This window comes from Vanessa cardui, chromosome 25 (assembly GCF_905220365.1).
Source record: "Vanessa cardui chromosome 25, ilVanCard2.1, whole genome shotgun sequence".
Classification (NCBI taxonomy): domain Eukaryota; kingdom Metazoa; phylum Arthropoda; class Insecta; order Lepidoptera; family Nymphalidae; genus Vanessa; species Vanessa cardui.
Genome location: NC_061147.1, coordinates 2,311,415 through 2,331,691, shown reverse-complemented (window position 1 = coordinate 2,331,691; position 20,277 = coordinate 2,311,415). Strand labels below are relative to the sequence as shown.

General features: G+C 34.0%; 1 protein-coding gene across 1 annotated transcript; it reads right to left on the bottom strand.

Annotated features, from left to right (window-relative positions):
- Positions 1 to 6,414: 6,414 nt before the first annotated feature.
- Positions 6,415 to 19,124, bottom strand: LOC124540376 (procathepsin L-like). Its single transcript, XM_047117877.1, has 8 exons — positions 19,047 to 19,124; positions 17,984 to 18,136; positions 16,515 to 16,637; positions 15,972 to 16,105; positions 13,545 to 13,677; positions 8,003 to 8,163; positions 7,305 to 7,439; positions 6,415 to 6,511 (listed from the first exon to the last, which is right to left on the bottom strand). Exons 1-8 carry the CDS (start codon positions 19,122 to 19,124, stop codon positions 6,451 to 6,453), a joined length of 978 nt encoding a protein of 325 aa, XP_046973833.1. The 3' UTR covers positions 6,415 to 6,450.
- Between the last annotated feature and the right edge of the window lie 1,153 nt (positions 19,125 to 20,277).

The window sequence follows — 20,277 nt, the reverse complement described above, 5'->3', positions numbered from 1 at the left end:
TAGCTAAATATTATTTACTTAAATTGTCTATATAATTTATTAAATAAATATATAATGCGTGTCAGATTTCCTTCCTAACGCTACCTACGTTTACACACACTAGCGCGCCTATCACTACACGTCACTACTACAACCAGAGCCAAACGGACTTCGTGAAATAGAATATCTATAGTAGGTAACCTAGACTTAGAAAGCCTTAGTGATAGTGACAAAGATAATAAATTAAGAAATCATATAATTTTTCTCATTATCGGTGGAGGAATTACATATATTATTACTTGGTGGTAGGGCTTTGTGCATTCATCAGTTATTCTACCGCCAAATAACAGCACTCAGTAGTGTTGTGTTCCGGTTTGGAGGGTGAGTGTGCCAGTGTAACAACAGGCACAACTGACATAACATCTTAGTTCCCTAGGTTGGTGGCACATTGACGATGTAAGGAATAGTTAATATACATTACAGCGTCATTGTCTATGGGTGATAGTGACCACTTACTATCAGGTGGCCCATATGCTCGTCCGCCAACCTATACCATAAAAAAATGTGTGGATCCATATGTCGCATGAAAATCTGCACGTACCAAGAGCACGTATTGGGGTATCGCATTGGAATTAACTTCAATATTTCATCTTATCATCATTCAAGGGGAATATGGGGAGACAATTTTGTATGAATTTTACCTGTTGATATAATATAAATATTTTTCTTTTATTTTTTTATGGTAGGGCTTCGTGCAAGTCTGGGTCCGTATCACCAACTCATCATTCTACCCTAACAGCAGTACTCAGCAGTATTCTTATTTTCCGGTGTGAAGGATAAGTGAGCCAATGAAATTTTAGTGATGTAAGGAATGGTTATTTTTTTCTTGCAGCATTGTCTCTGGAAGATGGTGACTTATATTTAAACTCATGATTTAAAAAGTAGACGAATAATCACTTCCTAATAAGTTTATTTTCCTAGTAAGAATTGAAAAGCAATTTTAATGAAAAAACAACATTAAATCACTAAATGTACAATTAATAACAAATTAATTTAAAACATACAACTTGTTGCCTATTTTGGTGTGAGCCGCATATTTCGGCCTTCTTAATCTCAAGGAAATGAAGTATAAATTATTGCAATAGTCACTACTATAAAAACAATTATTAAACTGCAATAAAAAATTGAATATATCACGATGTATTTAAAAGTCTAATACACTAACTAAATTGTTAAGAGATCGTTTTTAATTATTCTGTTTTTGTTTTAATCATAAACTGGTTTATTAAAATTATGAATGAAAAAAGGTAGCATTATTGATCTAGTTTTGGTATACATTAAAGTATTAGTCCAGTCATCATAGGTATTACGTTCCTTATTTCAAGTTGGAAAACGAAGTTGAATCCTGAGAAATATGCAAGAGAGAATCAGTGAGCCGCACGAATTTGATAAGACACCAAGTTTTCTTAGCTGTAACGCGGAAATTATTATTTTTATAACCTCAGCAGGAATTCAGATCTCAAATTTACATATGCCATGCGATTTACTAACAGCTCTGCTGTATTATGCAATATAGACAGTTATTGAGTAACGTACTTTTATTTATAATGTAACCTCTGTCGACTTAAATACAATATACTCCCAAAGATTGGCTGACAAAGTTGCCGACATACAAAGTCTTCACAGATCTTATATATTAATAGAGTAAATCGATTTTAGCCCCAGTGGTTATGGAATTAGCTAAAATCGATTATGGTCTCATTGTGAAGAGCTCCAGTCGTAGATGAGCAGAAAAATAAAAAGGATTCTTGATTGTAATTTATTGACTTATTACGATTTCGTAAAGAATTATTTTAGAGAGCGGATAAGAGATACTGGTTATAGAAAGGTAATGTATTTGCAATTTAAAAATATTTTCATCAATTTATGCACCAGAAGTATTGAGCGTCATATTCGAAATAATTCAGTTGCGCCACCTTAAAGAATTAAGTGTACGGCACCTTCAAGGCATAGCACCAGCATGCTCGACCATCTGGCATTCTATTTCCTGACATATCCGCATCGGAGGCATCGATGGCGACGAATAGGACGAGTTCAACCACCGGACTGAAAAAATAACCTTCGGATTGTGACATTATAACATGGACAAGACTCTATTGGTCCATTTGGTCCTGACCCTATGGGCCAAAAGAAAAAGGGCCAGGAAGTGAAGTTCGATACCAGCTGCATACCCAGCTGTCACAAGTCATGCAGGACGACCAGCAAACATTGTTTTTTTTTTATGTATTAGGTTGGCGGACGAGCGTATGGGCCATCTGATGGTAAGTGGTCACCATCACCCATAGACAATGACTCTGTAAGAAATATCAACTATTCTTTACATCGTCAATGTGCCACCAACCTTGGGAAGTAAGATGTTATGTCCCTTGTGCCTGTAGTTACACTGGCTCACTCACCCTTCAAACCGGAATACAACAATACTGAGTACTGTTATTTGGCGGTAGAATATCTGATGAGGGGGTGGTACCTATCCAGACGGGTTAGCACAAAGCCCTACCACCAAGTAAATGTGTTTGCATATTCATGTAATCTGTGCATGCGTTTCGGCCATTTTGATTTTCATAGAAATAGATTAGGGAACTTTCAATAAATTAAATTAATAAACTTACGATTACACAGTGTGTGTACTGCTTTGTAAATAATTTTATTTTAATTAGAATTTAATTATATTCCAAAGGTAACGAAATCGTTTACTTTGTTTAAGTTTGCCTCGATAATATTATACAACATATTTTACATACATGTACATGCTATCATACCTTGGTGGTCATTTGTATTCAAATAAATTCTTGTATATATAACTTAAACATAATATATGTAGTATATATTCCAATATACGTAGACATTGTTTTGTTATACTTATTTTGTTGTATTTTCCAGGTTTAATATACATAAATTTTATTAAAAGCTTTTTATTTTATTTATTTAACTGGATAAGTATTATATTATTCTTTTCGGGATTTTGTGATTCAATTTTGTAGCATATATTTTCAATATATATACACTTTTAGTCTGTAATAAAAGTAACAATCTGTAACTTTCCATTCTTCCATTAAGGAGAGGGTTTGGAACATATTCCACCACGTTGTTACAATGCGGGTTGGTGGAATGCACATGTGGCAGAATTTCGATGACATTAGACACATGCAGGTTTCCTCACGATGTTTTCCTTCACCGCTGAGTACGAGATGAATTATAAACACAAATTAAGCACATATATGTATAGTGGTGTTTGCCTGGGTTTGAACCCGCAATCATTGGTTAAGATGCACGTGTTCTAACCACTGGGCTATCTCAGCTCTCTGTCTGTAATATAATACACAATAATATTTCCTTACAATAATATCCCTTCAATATGGGTATCATAAAGAAGGGATTTCTGAAAATAATTCAAAAAAATATGTGACATCACTCTCGACCAAAGATGGCAGACTTGCAAAGTGGTCTTCGATTTTAAGCTTTATAACTATATATAAATTAAAGGATTCATTAAACAACCGAAAGCAAGTCTGTAACGTTGTTAAAATTGAGGTCGAATCATTTGGCAATGTAGAATTAGTTGGTTGGTAGGTAACAACACAATTTATTTGTATCCTGTCTGAAAGAAAACTGCAAAATTAAACCCAGAACTAGTATTGTTCACGCTTTTCCAATACGGGTTGGTGACATCATATTGGGGCAGATTTTCGTTGAAAATAGACTCGTACAGGTTTTCTTCACCGCTGAGAATGAGATGAAAAATAAATAAAAATTAAGCACATGAAAATTCAGTAATGCTTGCCTGGGTTTGAACCCGGAATCATCGCGTAAGAAGCCACCTCGGCTCTTAAAAAAATTAACTCCATATACATTTTCCAAGCTATATAATAACTATAATCTTATAAATCACAATACGTAAACCGTATTCATTGTTATAATTTTAACCAATTATAAAAATAACATTTCAATAGGCTATTTGACTGGTTTTCAAAATCCATCTTACACTATTTTGTAGAAGTTAAGGAACCCAGTAAAAGTTGATTTTTTTATTTCTAGTACATATTTGCCGAAAAATATTATATTAAAAATTCTATGTTTAAATAGCGCGCAAAAACGCTATTTCGACAATATGGCGCTGCAATCGGGTCGTTGACGTCACTTTCTTGTATTTTAATCTGTGGTACATATAGTAGAAAAGAAAAAGAAAAGCAAGGTTAACAAGAAAGTGACTTCATCATAAGCCCGGCCAATCATGAGCGTTTTGCGTCACGTGACAAACGTTTGAAAAAATGCATTTTTATTGATGGATTTTTGAATAAATTTAGCATTATTTTCAACTTTCGTAAGTAAATAACCATTTTTAAACACATAATATACACTGATTACAATAATTCACAGTTGATTTTTCGCATTGTCAAATAGCCTATTATATGTAGGTAATTCTTCTTTTTGGGTCACATGACATGACCTTAATGTGTAATCTATCTAATTCTAAGTTATAAAAAAAAATGAGGTTTAGTTTGTATAATTACTACTGGTGAATTTAAATAGATAAATTTGAAACTATATTTTTTAGAAATATATATCGTAGAACAAAACGTAATTAATTTTCTAATTAAAATTTAAGGCAGCAGCTAGAAAATCAAATTCATATTTTGAATCGGTAACAGCTTGTAAGTCAATCAGGCTGTTGTCTGAGTAATTGATTAAAGTCTTGAATTAAACTCAAGAATATATTATGTAACATATTATTTTTAACTTTTGTTTTTAAATGTAATACCATCACTTTCACACTTATCAGCTAATTAAATTTATACTATGAACTCTATAGTCAGGAGTGTAAAACGAACTGTCTTGAGATGACCCTGTCATTAAATCACGGGTTCAAGCCCAGACAAGAATCACTGTATTTTCATGAGTTCGATTTGTGTTTCTAATTAATGTCGTGCACGGTGGTGAAGAATAATACCGTGAGGAAACCTGCATGTGACTAATTTCAACGAAATTCTGTCACATGTATATCCACCAACCCGCATTGGAGTAGCGTTATGGAATATGGTCCAATCCTTCTCCTCAAAGGGATAGGAGGACTTAGCCCAGCAGTGGGAAATTTACAGGCTGTTACTGTACTGTTTTGATATAATTAAAATTAATATCTATAAAAATGTAGAAATTGTCTAGTGATGTTTTCATGACAATATTTAGAAGAGGGCATTCACAGCAATACTAAATAATAATAAAAATGCTTTATTGTTAACCATTTGTTACATCATACAATAGTGCAGCCCTGACTTCTGAACTAGTGTTAACCGTGTGTCAGAAAAGTAAGCAATAAAAATACAAAACGAAATAGACAAGTAAGCAAATTGAATACGACTTGTATGTAAATATATTTAAATATAAGTTTAATTATTATTATAAATTACATTTAATTAATTAAATTCAACGCGACACCAAGCGATAAACGGCTATCTAGCATATACAATAGTATGTGCGCAAACATATGATGCTATAAACACATTAAATATTTATTCACATACTAACTGCCTGCGAGTTTGTGCGCGTTTGAATTTAACAAAAAAGTTTTTGCTGTAGCCTACTTACTTGCTACCTTACTCCTTATTACATCAGCTGCCAGTGAAAGTCAGTAAAGGAAAGGAATCGCTTCAGCCGTTCCATAGATTAGCCGGAACAAACACACAGACACACAAAAATTTAACAAAATTTTATTTTGTTATATGTACCGTGTAACAGATTACAGACATTTTTACATGTTATATGTAGTAAATTGAGGTTATTTTAACATTACAAACAGACACTCCAATTTTATTATATGTATAGATAAGAATTATTTTAATTGAGAAATAATAAATAAGTAACTATACAAAAATGTCAATTAAAATTTTTCATCAATGGAAGCAATTGGAAGAAATAGTGCAAGTAAAGAAATACCTTACGGTGCCAGACAATTTTTGACATACGGAATTCCAATATGTGACTATATTTGTTAAAAATAAAATTTCCTCCATTCATGAAATGGTTGGTTTCCGAGGAAAAGTGATGTAACCTTTTTTTAATTTAATTTTAAGAGCTACAAATTCTATCCCTCAATTTTTGCCATATCTAATATCACCGTTCACAAATTAATCGTCTAAAAATTTTGGTTCGACCTTTGACTCTGGGCAACTTTCTTAGTGGCACTACATTGGGATTTTGTTTAGTACTACAAAAGGAAGGTAAATCTAGAATCTAGCTTTCCTTATTCATTGGACTGGTATTAAATAGGTTAACTTAGATTGGTTTAAGTTATCACTATCATTCCATTTGTGTTAAATTATATATGAAATAAAAACTTATGTTTAAAATAACAATATATTTATTACTTAACATATAACAATAGTCTTAAGATATATCGCGACTATAAAACAATATTTATAGTTCCACGTACGTCGCCATGTTTGCAACGCCGCAAATGTTGAAGCCTCTTCGGATTCTGTAAAATAATTTCAAATATAGAACACCATCCTTTTTTATGGTTGGCGGACGAGCATATGGGCCACCTGATGGTAAGTGGTCACTATTACCCATAGACAATGACGCCGTAAGAAATATTAACTATTCCTTCCATCGTCATTGCGCCACCAACCTTGGGATCTAAGATGTTATGTCCCTTGTGCCTGTAGTTACACTGGCTCACTCACCCTTCAAACCGGAATACAACAATACTAAGTACTGTTATTTGGCGGTAGAATATCTGATGAGTGGGTGGTACCTACCCAGACGGGCTTGCACAAAGCCCGACCACCAAGAGATATTATTTCTAGAATCCTTATTATGAAGATATCTTTATTCAAAGTATAAAATCCGTTTCACAGAATAGGCCACCTCTCTTAAACTAGGTGGTATATATACCCATAAATTTCCAGATTATTACTAATTCGGAAAGTTTCTGCACGCTCCCGGTGCGTCGAGGCAATCTTTCGATATTTTAGGTACTACTTATATTATATATTTTGTATCATTACATCGTATAAAACAAAGTCGCTTACTGCTGTCTGTACCTATGTATGCTTAAATCTTTAAAATTAAACAACGGATTTTGATGAGGTATTTTTAAATAGATAGTACGATTCGAGAGGAAGCTATTTGTACATAATACATGGACAATATGGTAAATAAATAGTGATAATTTAAGATGTTTATAATATGATGTCGTAAATAAACAAATTCTGTAGCATATTTAGCATCAGTATTGCACCCGTGCGAAGTCGGGCGTCGCTAGTCACCTCATATACCCATCTTCTCCCCACTGCTTCCCCCACCAGTTTAAAAGTATCCAGTACTCTGGCGTGTATCCTATTAGTAGCATCGCATGGTTCAAATTCCAGGGAACGCAAAAGGGATCGTCGTAAACGCCACCTCTATTGGAATGAGAGAAGAATACATTTACTTACAGCTTTTGTAATCATGTAAATGTCCCACTGTTGGGCTAAGGCCTCTTCTGGCATTGAGGAGAAGGTCTGGATCTAATCACATATTACATAATACACTACATCAATGCGGGTTAGTGTAATTCATTGGAATAAGTCACGAAGTCTCCTCACCATCTTTTCCTAGACCGCTGAGTACAAGGTGTATTAAGTATAAGCACAAATTAAGCACTTGGAAATTCAGTGATGCTTGCCTGGGTTTGAACCCGGGACCGTGAACCGGGTATGACATAGTATGATATCACCTTTTTAAGATAGCATTATTGTATAGAAAATAAATTAAAGATTCATTATGCTGGCGTCGTAAAAGTATTTAAAATAAATTTCATTTTAACTTTACTCATTCCTCTTTACATTTTAACTATGTTTTTGTTAACTAAATATATTTAATACTAAACGTATACTGCGGTTTTACATTAAATATCGCGACAGCAAAGCCACATTACTAAGTAATTTATTGCTTCACGTTTAAATATACAGACATAACCTCTTACCTGTACAGCTGGAAGGTATACGGAGCTGCATTCACCGCGACAGCTAAGGGTCCGATGGTGGCTACAGCTTTCGCAATGGCGTCCTCGTGCCCTTTCGGCAACGTTGCCCAACGACGGGCTCGCGTCCTGATGGCATGTCTGTTGTAATGATAGCGACCTTTCTACAATCATTAAGAGTAATTATGATCTGAACATATATATTAATATTGTAAATGTAAATGTAACTCTGTCGGTCTTTCTTTAGAACGCGTGCATCTTAACCGATGATTGCGGGTTCAAACCCAGGCAAGCACCGCTGATTCATGTGCTTAATTTGTCTTTATAATTCATCTCGTGCTCAGCGGTGAAGGAAAACATCGTGAGGAAACCTGCATGTGACAAATTACATAGAAATTCTGCCACATGTGTATTCCACAAACCCGCATTGGAACAGCGTGGTGGAATATGTTCCAAACCTTCTCCTCAAAAGGAGAGGAGGCCTTTAGCACAGCAGTGGGAATTTACAGGCAGTTGTGTTGTGTTGTGTTGCTGTGACACAAACTTGAACGCCAAGAATCGACATAGACAACTTTTTGCCTGACAAATGACAACCAACCTAAAATACGGGCGAAGCCAAGGGCAACCACTAGAATTTCATAAATATTTATAGCATAGATGACAATGACAAATGATCTAGCCATACATCGTCAATGCGCCTCTTACTTTGAGATATATTTTGGGCCTGTAGTTACATTGGCTAATTCAATCTTAAAACCGGAACACAACAATGAACAATGATCAGTATAGCTCTTTATTGGGATGTTGAGTTGGTGGTACCCAGTTTTGTTTACATATTCATATGGAATAGGCGTTTGTCTTCCATCTCGCCTGATGGAAAGTGTAGATGAAGACGAAGGTGGTACACGCCCATCCAAAAGAAACCTGTTCACTCTACTCTTAAAGGCTCCGGAGTTCAACTTATCAGGAAAAATAGACGCAGGCAGGTCGTTCCAAATCTTAGCGACTCTTACCAAAAACGAGCTGACAAATCGTTTAGTTCGACTTTTGGGTATGTCAACAATGAATCAGTAGGGCTTTGTGCAAGCCCGTCTGGGTAGGTACCACCCACTCATCAGTTATTCTACCGCCAAACAACAGTACTCAGTATTGTTGTGTTCCGGTCTGAAGGGTGAGTGAGCCAGTGTAACTACAGGCACAAGGGACATAACATCTCAGTTCCCAAGGTTGGTCGCACATTGACGATGTAAGGAATAGTTAATAATTCTTACAACGTCAATGTCAAATGGGCGATGGTGACCACTTACCATCAGGTGGCCCATATGCTCGTCCGCTAACCTTTACCATAAAAAAAATGAAACTTTTGTCTGCGCCTAGTAGACCCAGATTGTTTTGCATAAAGCCCTACCACCAAATAAACATCACAACGGAATTGGTAATTGTGTTATTTATTTTTTTACAATGTACAATTTTACATCACTTAAAAGCACGTGCGGATCTTCCATTGAAATTTTAAACAAGTTTAAAACCAACTAGTTGGACTAAAATTTGGCACAAGGGTGTGCCAAGTGCCAATGTTTCTGGCGATAAAATCTCGTAAAGTACTTTTATATATTTTTTTAAATACATCGGTTAAAAGCGTTTATATTGTGAAACCGATTTAAATATAGAATACACATTCAATAACTTCAGAAATTTAATTGACGCAATATCATTGGTCAAAATCTTATAATATCTATGATATTCATTATGGATTTTCGTAATGGAAATAAAAAGTTCAATGGAGAAATGTTGTAATCATCATCATTACATACACTGCTGTCCGTCGCTACGTAAGCTTAGATCTTTAAAATTTCGCAACGGATTTTGATGCGGTTCTTTTCAATAGATAACGTAATTCTAGAGGCAGATTTTTGTAAATTATACATAGACAATATAGAAAAGAAACAAGAAATAAATATAGCATACTAAGTTTCAGCATTACACCCATGCGAAGCCGAGGCGTGTCGCTAGATTGTTATACAAAAACCTTCCTCTCGAATGACTCTATATTTTAAAAAAAACCGTATCAAAATCCGCTGCGTAATATTAAAGATCTAAACATACACAGGGGCAGACAGTGGTAAGTGACTTTGTTTTATACTATTTATTTATTTATTTAATGATAAATCAAAGTTGTAAATATATAAATCCTAATTATTTATTATAAAATGTTGAAATTGTTAATTACTTTTATTAAAATCATCATTTATCTTGAATCATAAGATTATAATTTATATTTCGCAATAATTTCAATTCGTGTACAAATAAATTTTATATTTTAAAATATATTATTTGTTTATCGTTTTAAATTACTTTTAAACATACGATAATTAAGTATAAATACATAAACATATATAATACAAGTTCTCCTTACCTGTTTATTATCCGTTCAAAATTGATAAAATTTGAATACTTTAAAATTAAATTTATTTTATAAATATGCACGTAGTTCAATGCCGATTAAACATTAATTAACTCAATGATAGCGTATCGTTGGCCAAAAACAAGAAAGCAACAAGCACCACTACATAGTCGTACATATATAAACACGACGATAGACGTTTCTACTGTGATAACATTGCACCCGTGCGAAGCCGGGGCGGGTAGCGTGTTTCATATAAATTTACAAGAAGATTATTAATTGTATTAAATAAATTGATGACATTACGTTTTATTTTTTGAATATATTTTAATCAAATTATGCCAATCGTTTTGAGTTAAATTAATGAGATCTGAAATTAAACGATATTTAATTTAATGTTAATTCACTATTTTGTTTTTGTTCAACAATTATTGTTTACATATTATATAATTATATTTATAATATTGAGTATTTATAACATATATGTGTGTGTGTGTAAAAATTGATAAGGTATTTTTATGACAGTAATTTTGTACGTATATCTCTGGACATAGCGTAATTAGCCTTAAAGAAAAAACGTTGTCACACGTAGCAATTCCGAATTCGAATTTAAAGCATATAAATTGGATAATTGGCCAGTGTGAACGATTTTAAAATCAAAGTCAAAAATCTTTTTTTTATATATTTGACGACCTCCATGTTCGAGTGGTGGTACATCGGTTTTCATGGGTACGCCACTCTGAGGTCCCGGGTTCGATTCCCGGTCGAGTCGATGTAGATTACCATTAGTTTTCTATGTTGTCTTGGGTCTGGGTGTTTGTGGTACCGTCGTTACTTCTGATTTCCATAACACAAGTGCTTCAGCTACTTACATTGGGATCAGAGTAATGTATTTGATGTTGTCTCATATTTATATAGTACGACACAACTTAGATGTCGCATCGGCAAAATTCGTAAAACCGATCACATCCGAATTGAGTACGCTATACCAAATTATCAATATTTATTTCTCATGCGAATATGATCTTTGCACAAACATAATAACTTGTAATATCATATGACCTAATATTCGTCAATTTGACACGTGGATTTACATGCACTTGCTTTCTCTGACGCGTTAGTCTATAGCGACGAATAGCGTCGAATGGCGCGATAGGGAGCTATTTCTATTGGTTGTATAAATCGGCATTAATCGGTTTTAATTTCATTTCATTGCATTTTCCGATGCTACATCTAATTTGTGTCCTACTATACATATTTATACATTTATACAAGTTTAACACTTGCTTGTAATAAATAAAATAAAAAAAACATTATTTCCATTATCTTACATTTTCCAAATCTAATGTAGGTATTTGTTAGTAGATTGTTAAATTGTTAGTGATTTACATATATCTAAATGTTAATAAAAGTTAGTTATTGTTATTGGTCATGGGCCCCTCTTTGGGTGAAGGCCTCCTCCAGTCCTTTCCACTTAATTCTGTCCTTGGAGATATTTTTCCAGTCCATTCCTATTAAATCTGTTAAGTCGTCTACCCATCGTCTCCTCAGCCTCCCTACCCTTTTTTTGGAGATTGGTTCTTCCCACATTGTAGCATTCAAATTTAATCAAAATAAACTTTATTCAAGTAGGCTTTACAAGCACTTTTGAATCGTCATTTTCCAATTAAGTGAAGCTACCACCGGTTCGGGAAGTAGATTCTACCGAGAAGAACCGGCAAGAAACTCAGTAGTTAATCTTTTTCAACATTTAAAAAATACAAAGTCAAGTTAGTTAAATATAATTATTTTAATTAATAGGTATATTTTGCTTGGTAGTCAACAGGTATTAACTCCACGCTTTTTTATCATCTACAAAATCTTGTATCGAATGCTATACCTTTTTTACCAATGTGTTTTTTATAAACGATTTGAATTTAAGAAACGGCAAAGTTAAAATGTCTGTCATCGATTGATTGATTGATTGATTGACTTGCTTATAATATTGGATACATATTGTCAATGTGTATATAACAACAAAACCAACGGTTCGGAAACAAAAATTCCCTTTTTAGATGTCATTTCACGATTATTTTTTTCGTATAAAAATATTTATTTAATTAAAAGGACCAGGGTATTGCAGTGCCTTTGAAGCAGTGCAACAAGATATTTTGTAGACGAAGAATTTATACTATTCGGCTGTTGAGCCAGCCCCTGCCATTGAGAAAAAATAATCAAATTGTTCCATAGATCCAGCTAGCCTGATAACTTTAGTCCATTCCAATGACAAAAGGAAACATTCAAAACAAACCGTATTTTTCAATATCACAAGTGTTTTCTTGATATTTCCGCTATATGATTAACTACAAACAGTTCTTGATTAACATATCTTCATTTGTAATACAACAATATTTCACTTAACTACATAAATCCACTTTAATATCACTTCTAAAGTAACGAAAACAGTTTTGTCGACATTCAAGGTCAAAGCTGTTTATTTACGTTTTCTCCTCTTCCCATTGGAATAGACCATAGATTGGTTTAATCATTATGGATATATAGACTCAGAGTATATAACAAAAGCTTTACTTATAATAGACGTGTAGTCGCCCGCGGCTTCTCTTGCGTTTTAGGGTGTTGGTTGTCACGTGTCAGGCAAAAGAAGTACCCTATGCCTTTTCTTGGAGTTCAAGTTTGCTTCATACCAAATTTCATTAAAAATCGGTTCAGCGGTTTGGTCGTGAAAGTGCGACAGACAGACAGAGTTACTTTCAACAACAACAACAACAACAGCCTGTATATTCCCACTGCTGGGCTAAAGGCCTCCTCTTCCTTTGAGGAGAAGGTTTGGAACATATTTCACCACGCTGTTCCAATGCGGGTTGGTGTAATACACATGTGGCAGAATTTCTATGATATTTGTCACATGCAGGTTTCCTCACGATGTTTTCCTTTACCGCTGAGCACGAGATGAATTATAAAGACAAATTATGCACATAAATCAGCGGTGCTTGCCTGGGGTTGAACCCGCAATCATCGGTTAAGATGCACGCGTTCTAACCACGGGGCCATCTCGACTCGAGTTACTTTCACATTAATAATATAAATATAGATATAGTGGGTTATTCCTTAACTGGTGAAGCTCGTTAACAATGAACTCACCTTTCCAAGGTAAGGGTAGTAAGTTTCCATCATAAGTCCATCCCGGGCCGCGTACCTCATGGCCGCCTGCAAGGATCCCCCGTCGCAGCCCCGATTGCCATCCCTCCAGCTGCAGTCGACAATCTGCTGTGGACTGAAATGGGCATAATTACATTTTCTGATATGGATATTCTTTATTTCCGTAACAATAATTAGTATGACGGCCCTTAATCAAACCATCACATCACATCACATCATCAGCCCGTTTTTGTCCAGTGCTGGATATAGGCCTCTCCAAGTTCACGCCACTGTGGTCTTTCTCCGGCTACTCGCATCCAGCTCCTGCCTGCCGTCTTGCGTATATCGTCAAACAAACCAAAACCTCGTGGAATGTCATATTGGTAAAAAAGGCATATTATTCGATACAAGATTTTGTAGATGATAAAAAAGCGTGGAATTTAATACCTGTTGACTTCCAGGCAGAATATATTAATTTAAATAATTGTATTAACTAACATGACTTTGTATTTTGTAAATGTTGAAAAAGAGTAACTACTGAGTTTCTTGTCGGTTCTTCTCGGTAGAATCTACTCTCCGAACCGGTGGTAGATTCACTTAATTGTTAAATGACGATTCAAAAGTGCTTGTAAAAGCCCACTTGAATAAAGTTTATTTTGATTTTGATTTTTATGTAAGTTTCATATTATATGTCGCAGTGTCGCCAGCGGAAGAACATTAAATAATTTTTAGTAACAATTGTCTAAACTCATCATCCTCATCATCCTCCTGCCTTTATCCCAATTTTATTTGGGGTCGGCGCAGCATGTCTTCTCCTTCCATAGCTCTCTGTCAGACATCATCTAACAAGTAACATTATTTCTTACCATATCGCCTTTCACACAATCCATCCATCCATATCCATACTCAAGCTCAAATTGTCTAAACTAAAACGTCGTATTTGACTATAAATGTTTGTTTGCATTACAATTTGATGAAGAAAATGGAAGTTATCCAAAAGTGACAACCATCGCCCATGGCCATCTGTCATCACAGACTAGCAAGTGCGTTGCCATAAGAAACATATATCTTAAGTATACTCTATTGCAGCCATAAGAGGAAAAAAGGCAAATAAACAACATTTCACAGCAAATTAACGTAATATCATTGATTCGAGAGCTTAATTAGTCTTTGATATTCAGTATGGATTCGCGGAAAAATGACGATTTTTTTTTATGGTATTGTTTGGCGGACGAGTATATGGGCCACCTGATGGTAAGAGGTCACCATCACCCATAGACAATGACGCTGTAAGAAATATTAACTATTCCTTACATCGTCAATGCGCTACCAACCTTGTAAACTAAGATGCCATGTATAACACAACAATACTGCGTACTGTTGTTTAGCGTTAGAATAACTAATGAGTGGGTGGTACCTACCCAGGCGGGCTTGCACAAAGCCCTACCACCAAGTAATAATAATAATAATTGCTAATTTTGGAAGTAAAATTAGAGTGGAAATAAGTAGTAAGTGTTGTATTATAAATAAATATATATTAATCATTACATCTTAGCAATGCACAGTGAAGCTGAGTTATAAACAAATCGAATGGCATGCGAAAATTTATGGCTTGTTTACATTTTTTCCTACTGATATTGGAACAGGTAGTATATAATATTTGTTAAGCTGTGAATTTTATAAACGTATTGAATGCAAATAATGAAATAACAATAGCTATATTTCTTTCACACTTATCATCACAAATTAAAATGTTTTCACTAATTAATATTTTATTTACACCATCAATGATTTACGTCACGTTCTTTAACGTATATACATTTGTGTACATACATAAAACCGGCCAAGTGCGAGTCGGTTTCGTGCACGAAGGGTGCCTCATAAAGACGAGCAGAGCAAATCACGTTTATTGGAGGGGAGTCTATGAATATTTCAACTTTCCAACTGTCGTGATCAGTCTGTTAACAGGCTTTATCTCATCTCGACGATGAGATATATATACGATCCTAGTAATATGGTCTCGTTTTGCTATTTGGGTAAGGAACTCTAAAAAGCATGAAATCTAAATTTAAATATTAACTACGAAGTAGCTGTACATATAAAATAAAAATTCAATATATTTATATACAAAATATTTTAAAGAACAAACATAATAAGGAATATCTTTGTATTTTTATATTGATATAATATACATGTGTACGTACAAACCTACATGGATATAGATGTAGAGTACGACCAATGAAACGATGGATGGATTGTGTGAAAGACGACATGGCTGGAAAGAATGCTATTTGTGAGATAACGTAAGGCAGGAACAACGGGAAGTATGGAAGAAGTAGACACGTTAGGCCGACTCCAAGTAAATTGGGATAAGGGCAGGAGGATGATGGATGATGTTTACATACAACCTATTTCTTGTTTATTGTTTACCTAAGTTCTCCCCAATCGCCATGTTTCTTGTAAAGTTGCGCCTGCAGTGCGTGAGTGACCGCAAAAGCATAACACGCCCCACAGTGCCATTGTTCCTCCCGCCGAGGATTGAAGCCTTGGACACGCCAGTCGAACTAACAAGAAAATAATTAGATATTTATAATTAGCAACACTTTAAAATATTTATCAACTACAGACGAATACATTATTATTATTGGGGAATATTAGGTGATTAAAATAAATATATTTATCTGCTATAATTGTATCTCTATGCACGAAAAATTTAATATTATTTTAGGATATTCAGCTAAGATGGCCCAGTGGTTAAAATCAACGCTTCGTGCCTAATTAGTGTTAATAATTCATCTGGAGAGGTGAAGGAAAAAATCCTGAGGAAACCTACATCTAATTCCACTGAAAGATGGCACATGTGTGTTCATCCAAAATAGAGCAACGTGGTGGAATAGGCTCCAAATCTTTGGCTCTTCATTAGGAGATGAGGTCTTAAGCCAGTAAGGTGTGATACTGTGTTTCTTTCCTTACCCTTTTCGGTACAGTACGGTATTTGTTCTCGTGGTACGCTGTTCTTTTCTGATCTTCAGCTGGATCAAAGAGTGGAATAGTTTTAATCAACTTCAATAGCTGTCTTATATACGCGAAGATTGGCTGAAATTATATTATATGTTGAAAGTCTTCGTTAGGTGTATTTAGTAAATTATACAGATATTTGTCATGATAATAATAATAATAATAATATACTTTATTGTACACCACAGTAACAGAGTAATTTAACAATAAAAATGATAATGATTGTATTTGCACAAGAAGTAAGGATGAGCTTATAACGCCAAGCTTCCGACTACGCAAAGTCAATAAATACTTCTTGAGGCACGGAATACGTTTCTTATTATAAAATTCCACGGACATTTTTAACTTTGCCGTTTCATAAATTCAAATCATTTGAAAAAAATGTATTGGTAAAAAAGGCATATTATTTCAATATCAAGTTTATACAGACATTAACGAAAGCGTGGAATAATCCTTGTTGACTTCCAGGCTAGCAGGATATACATACACATATAATTGTATTTAACTAACGCGACTGTATTTTTAAATGTTGCAAAAGAGTAACTATTGAGTTTCTTGCCTGTTCTTCTCGGTAGAATCTACTTTCCGAACCGGTGATAGCTTTACTTAAAATTGTTGTTAAATTACGATTCAAAAGTGCTTGTACAAACCTACTTGAATAAAGAATATTTTTTTTATTATTTATAATAGCTACTCTCAGTTCAGTCGAAAAATAGATAATTTTATTTACTCATTATTTTCAGTTCATTGGTATATTTTGTTGATTTCATTAATTTATTTTTCGTTTGAAATTCTCATTTATAAATAATTATATAAATCTTAAACAAATTGTATTGCTTTCAACTTCCAATATTCAGATTTACATATATGTAATTAATTAATGTTTATTATTTCGTCAATATTTATTACTAGCTGTGCCTGTAACTTCGGGCTCGTTTGAATTTAACGAAAAAGTTTTGTATAAATTTTCGAATTTTAATATAACTTAATTAATTCTGTAGTAGGCAGTCTTTGTGATATTGTTGTTTATGGGAGGCACACGATGTGACAGAGGAATGGACAGTATTTGGACATTGCAGCGTGGCTATTATCATTTCATACATAATTCTAAAAAAAAGGTAGCCTAAATTACTCCGTGTTATATCAGCTATTTGCCAGTGTAAGTCCCGTCAAAATTGGACCAGTCCTTCCAGAGATTAGCCGGAATAGATAAACAGACAGACAGACAAAAAATGTACAAAATGATATTCTGCTTTATGTACCGTTTAGAAAAAAAGCGGTTATTATAATAAAATAAGAAATAAGACATAGAAGACCCCCCCTAAATAAACGTATGGCCAATCAAATACGAGCCGAATATTAAAAATAACACTTGATTTGTGTGAATCCGCCTTAATATATAAATTATTGTTATGCCATATTACCCAGTCCCCAAAATGGTTGAGATGCAAAGAGTAGCTCTTCTCTCCAGCCAAATATTGCTGGTTATGTTCAGCTACGCGTTGTAGATTACTCCGCCATACTGACAAAGCTGATTTTTCATGATGGGAACTTGCATACTCTTTATTATATGCTGCCTGTGAAGATGACGACGTAAAATATCTTAATTAATGAGTTATAGCGAGTATTTCAAATAACCTATTTATTTATCTTTAACAAAAAACACTTTAATATTTAACGATATGCAATTGGAATTACTGATCCACCTTATAAATATTAATAAATAATGGACAACATGACGTAAATTATTCTGATCCCAATGTAAGTAGCTAAAGCACTTGTGTTATGGAACATCCGAAGTAACGACGGTACCACAAACACCCAGACCCAAGACAAGATAGAAAACCAATGAATTTTCTACATCGACTCGGTCGGGAATCGAACCCGGGAGTGGCGTACCCATCAAAACAGTTAAAACACACTACTCGACCACGGAAGCCGTAAGTATATTAATATAAGATTTTGTACATAGAGTTCTAGCCATTGGTGTGCAGAAAAATAAAGAGGACTCTTGATCGCAATTTGCTAAATTGTTGTGATTTAGGAAAGATTATATATTGGGAACGGAACAAAGTAACTAGTCGGTCAAAGGTATAACTAATAAATATAATAAACAGTAATGGATTTATGCCCGTGAGACGGAAAAAATGGGGGGGCTAAACTTAGTAAGTGAGATTTTTGCTGGGCGCTCTTATGCATAAATGGTGATGCCTATGTGCTATTCCAGACCATAATCTATATCTGTGTCAAATTTCATTCAGATTCATTCAGCCGTTATAACGTGTGTATGGAGCAAACATTGATTCAGAATACCCTGAAATTGACATTTTTGCGACCAATCCACGAGATTTATTCAGTAACTATTATTAATTCATATTTATATATCTTTAAAGATTTGCTAAATCATTCTTAGGCAAAAAATTGTTATTATATAGTAATGTAAATAACATTACTAAACACTTCATTATATACATACACTGTACTTACTTTGTATTCATCCCAATGGTTATCAGGCACATCACTATTTATCAATAAACCATCGATTATGTGTTGTAAATTATACATCGAATTTCTATTCTCACTAACATGGCAGTCACTCACATTGTAATATTTCAAATACTCTCCAAATCTTTCAGTTTTGTCCAAAAAACTCAACGTATTCTCAGCGAATTTCTCCAATTTGAATTTACGGGAATCAACACAACGATTTCGTCTACAGGATTTATATTTATCAAAGAGATATTTAATTTTAGAAGCAGTTTCATTTATTTGTAAATCGGAATTGATCAATGATAATTGAATGATAAAAATTAATAAAAACATTTCTGTGTCTGTAAATTACTCGTACTAATTAATTATAAAACAATGTGGATAAAGCCGATGCATTTTCGTCGTTTCATCATTAAATTATAGAACAGCAATTTTGACATTTATTATCATAGTAATAAAGAACGAAATCGTATGTTTTAAGTGCTCTAATAAAATTGTATAAATGGCTTTTATTCGAATGTACGAATAGGCATTATTTTGTTTAATTTGAGCAATAATTATATCGCTGATTCAAGATTTAAATATTTTCAAATTTCAGTATCAAATGAATCTTTTAGGAGAATATAATCGCAGAGCCACTTCTGGTTCAGAAATTAAATGTAACAAAACATTCCATGAATGTTGGCTGTTGTTGGTGTTGTGAGTTGGCTCACACAAAATTTTTGGTATTTGTTAATACATATATTATGTCTAACTAATCGGCAAAAAATTATAGTTACATCTTATTTTGTATTGTTTGACTTTTTTCCTTTACCGTTGCCCTGATAACCAGAGGCGATATATACCATTGGTTAGAACATGTGATCTAAGCTGGTGAAGCCAGATGAACATCATGGACACATGCTTATAGTTCTCGTGTTCTATTGTTTTAACATACACTTGGTATCAGACCCACTCATCAGATATGCTGCGACCAAACAGTACTCAGTATTGTTGTGTTCCGGTTTGAAGGGTGATTGAGCCAGTGTAACTTTAGGCGCAAGGTACATAACATCTTAGTTATCAAAGTTGGTGGCACATTGGAGACGTAAGGAATGGTTACTATTTTAGGGAGGTACTACCCATTTATTAGATATTTTATCGCCAAAGAGCAATACTTAGTATTGTTGTATTCCAGTTTGAAGGATAAGAACCAGTATAATTACAGGCTCGAGGAACTTCCTAGTAC

Excerpts from the sequence above, each read along its gene's own strand:
- LOC124540376 (XM_047117877.1), bottom strand. The coding sequence starts at position 19,124 with ATGTATAATTTACAACACATAATCGATGGTTTATTGATAAATAGTGAT. Across the intron at positions 18,137-19,046 it reads ACCATTGGGATGAATACAAA|GCAGCATATAATAAAGAGTA; the intron begins GTAAGTACAGTG and ends TCATCTTCACAG. Across the intron at positions 6,512-7,304 it reads GGAGAAGATGGGTATATGAG|AATCCGAAGAGGCTTCAACA; the intron begins GTGACTAGCGAC and ends ATTATTTTACAG.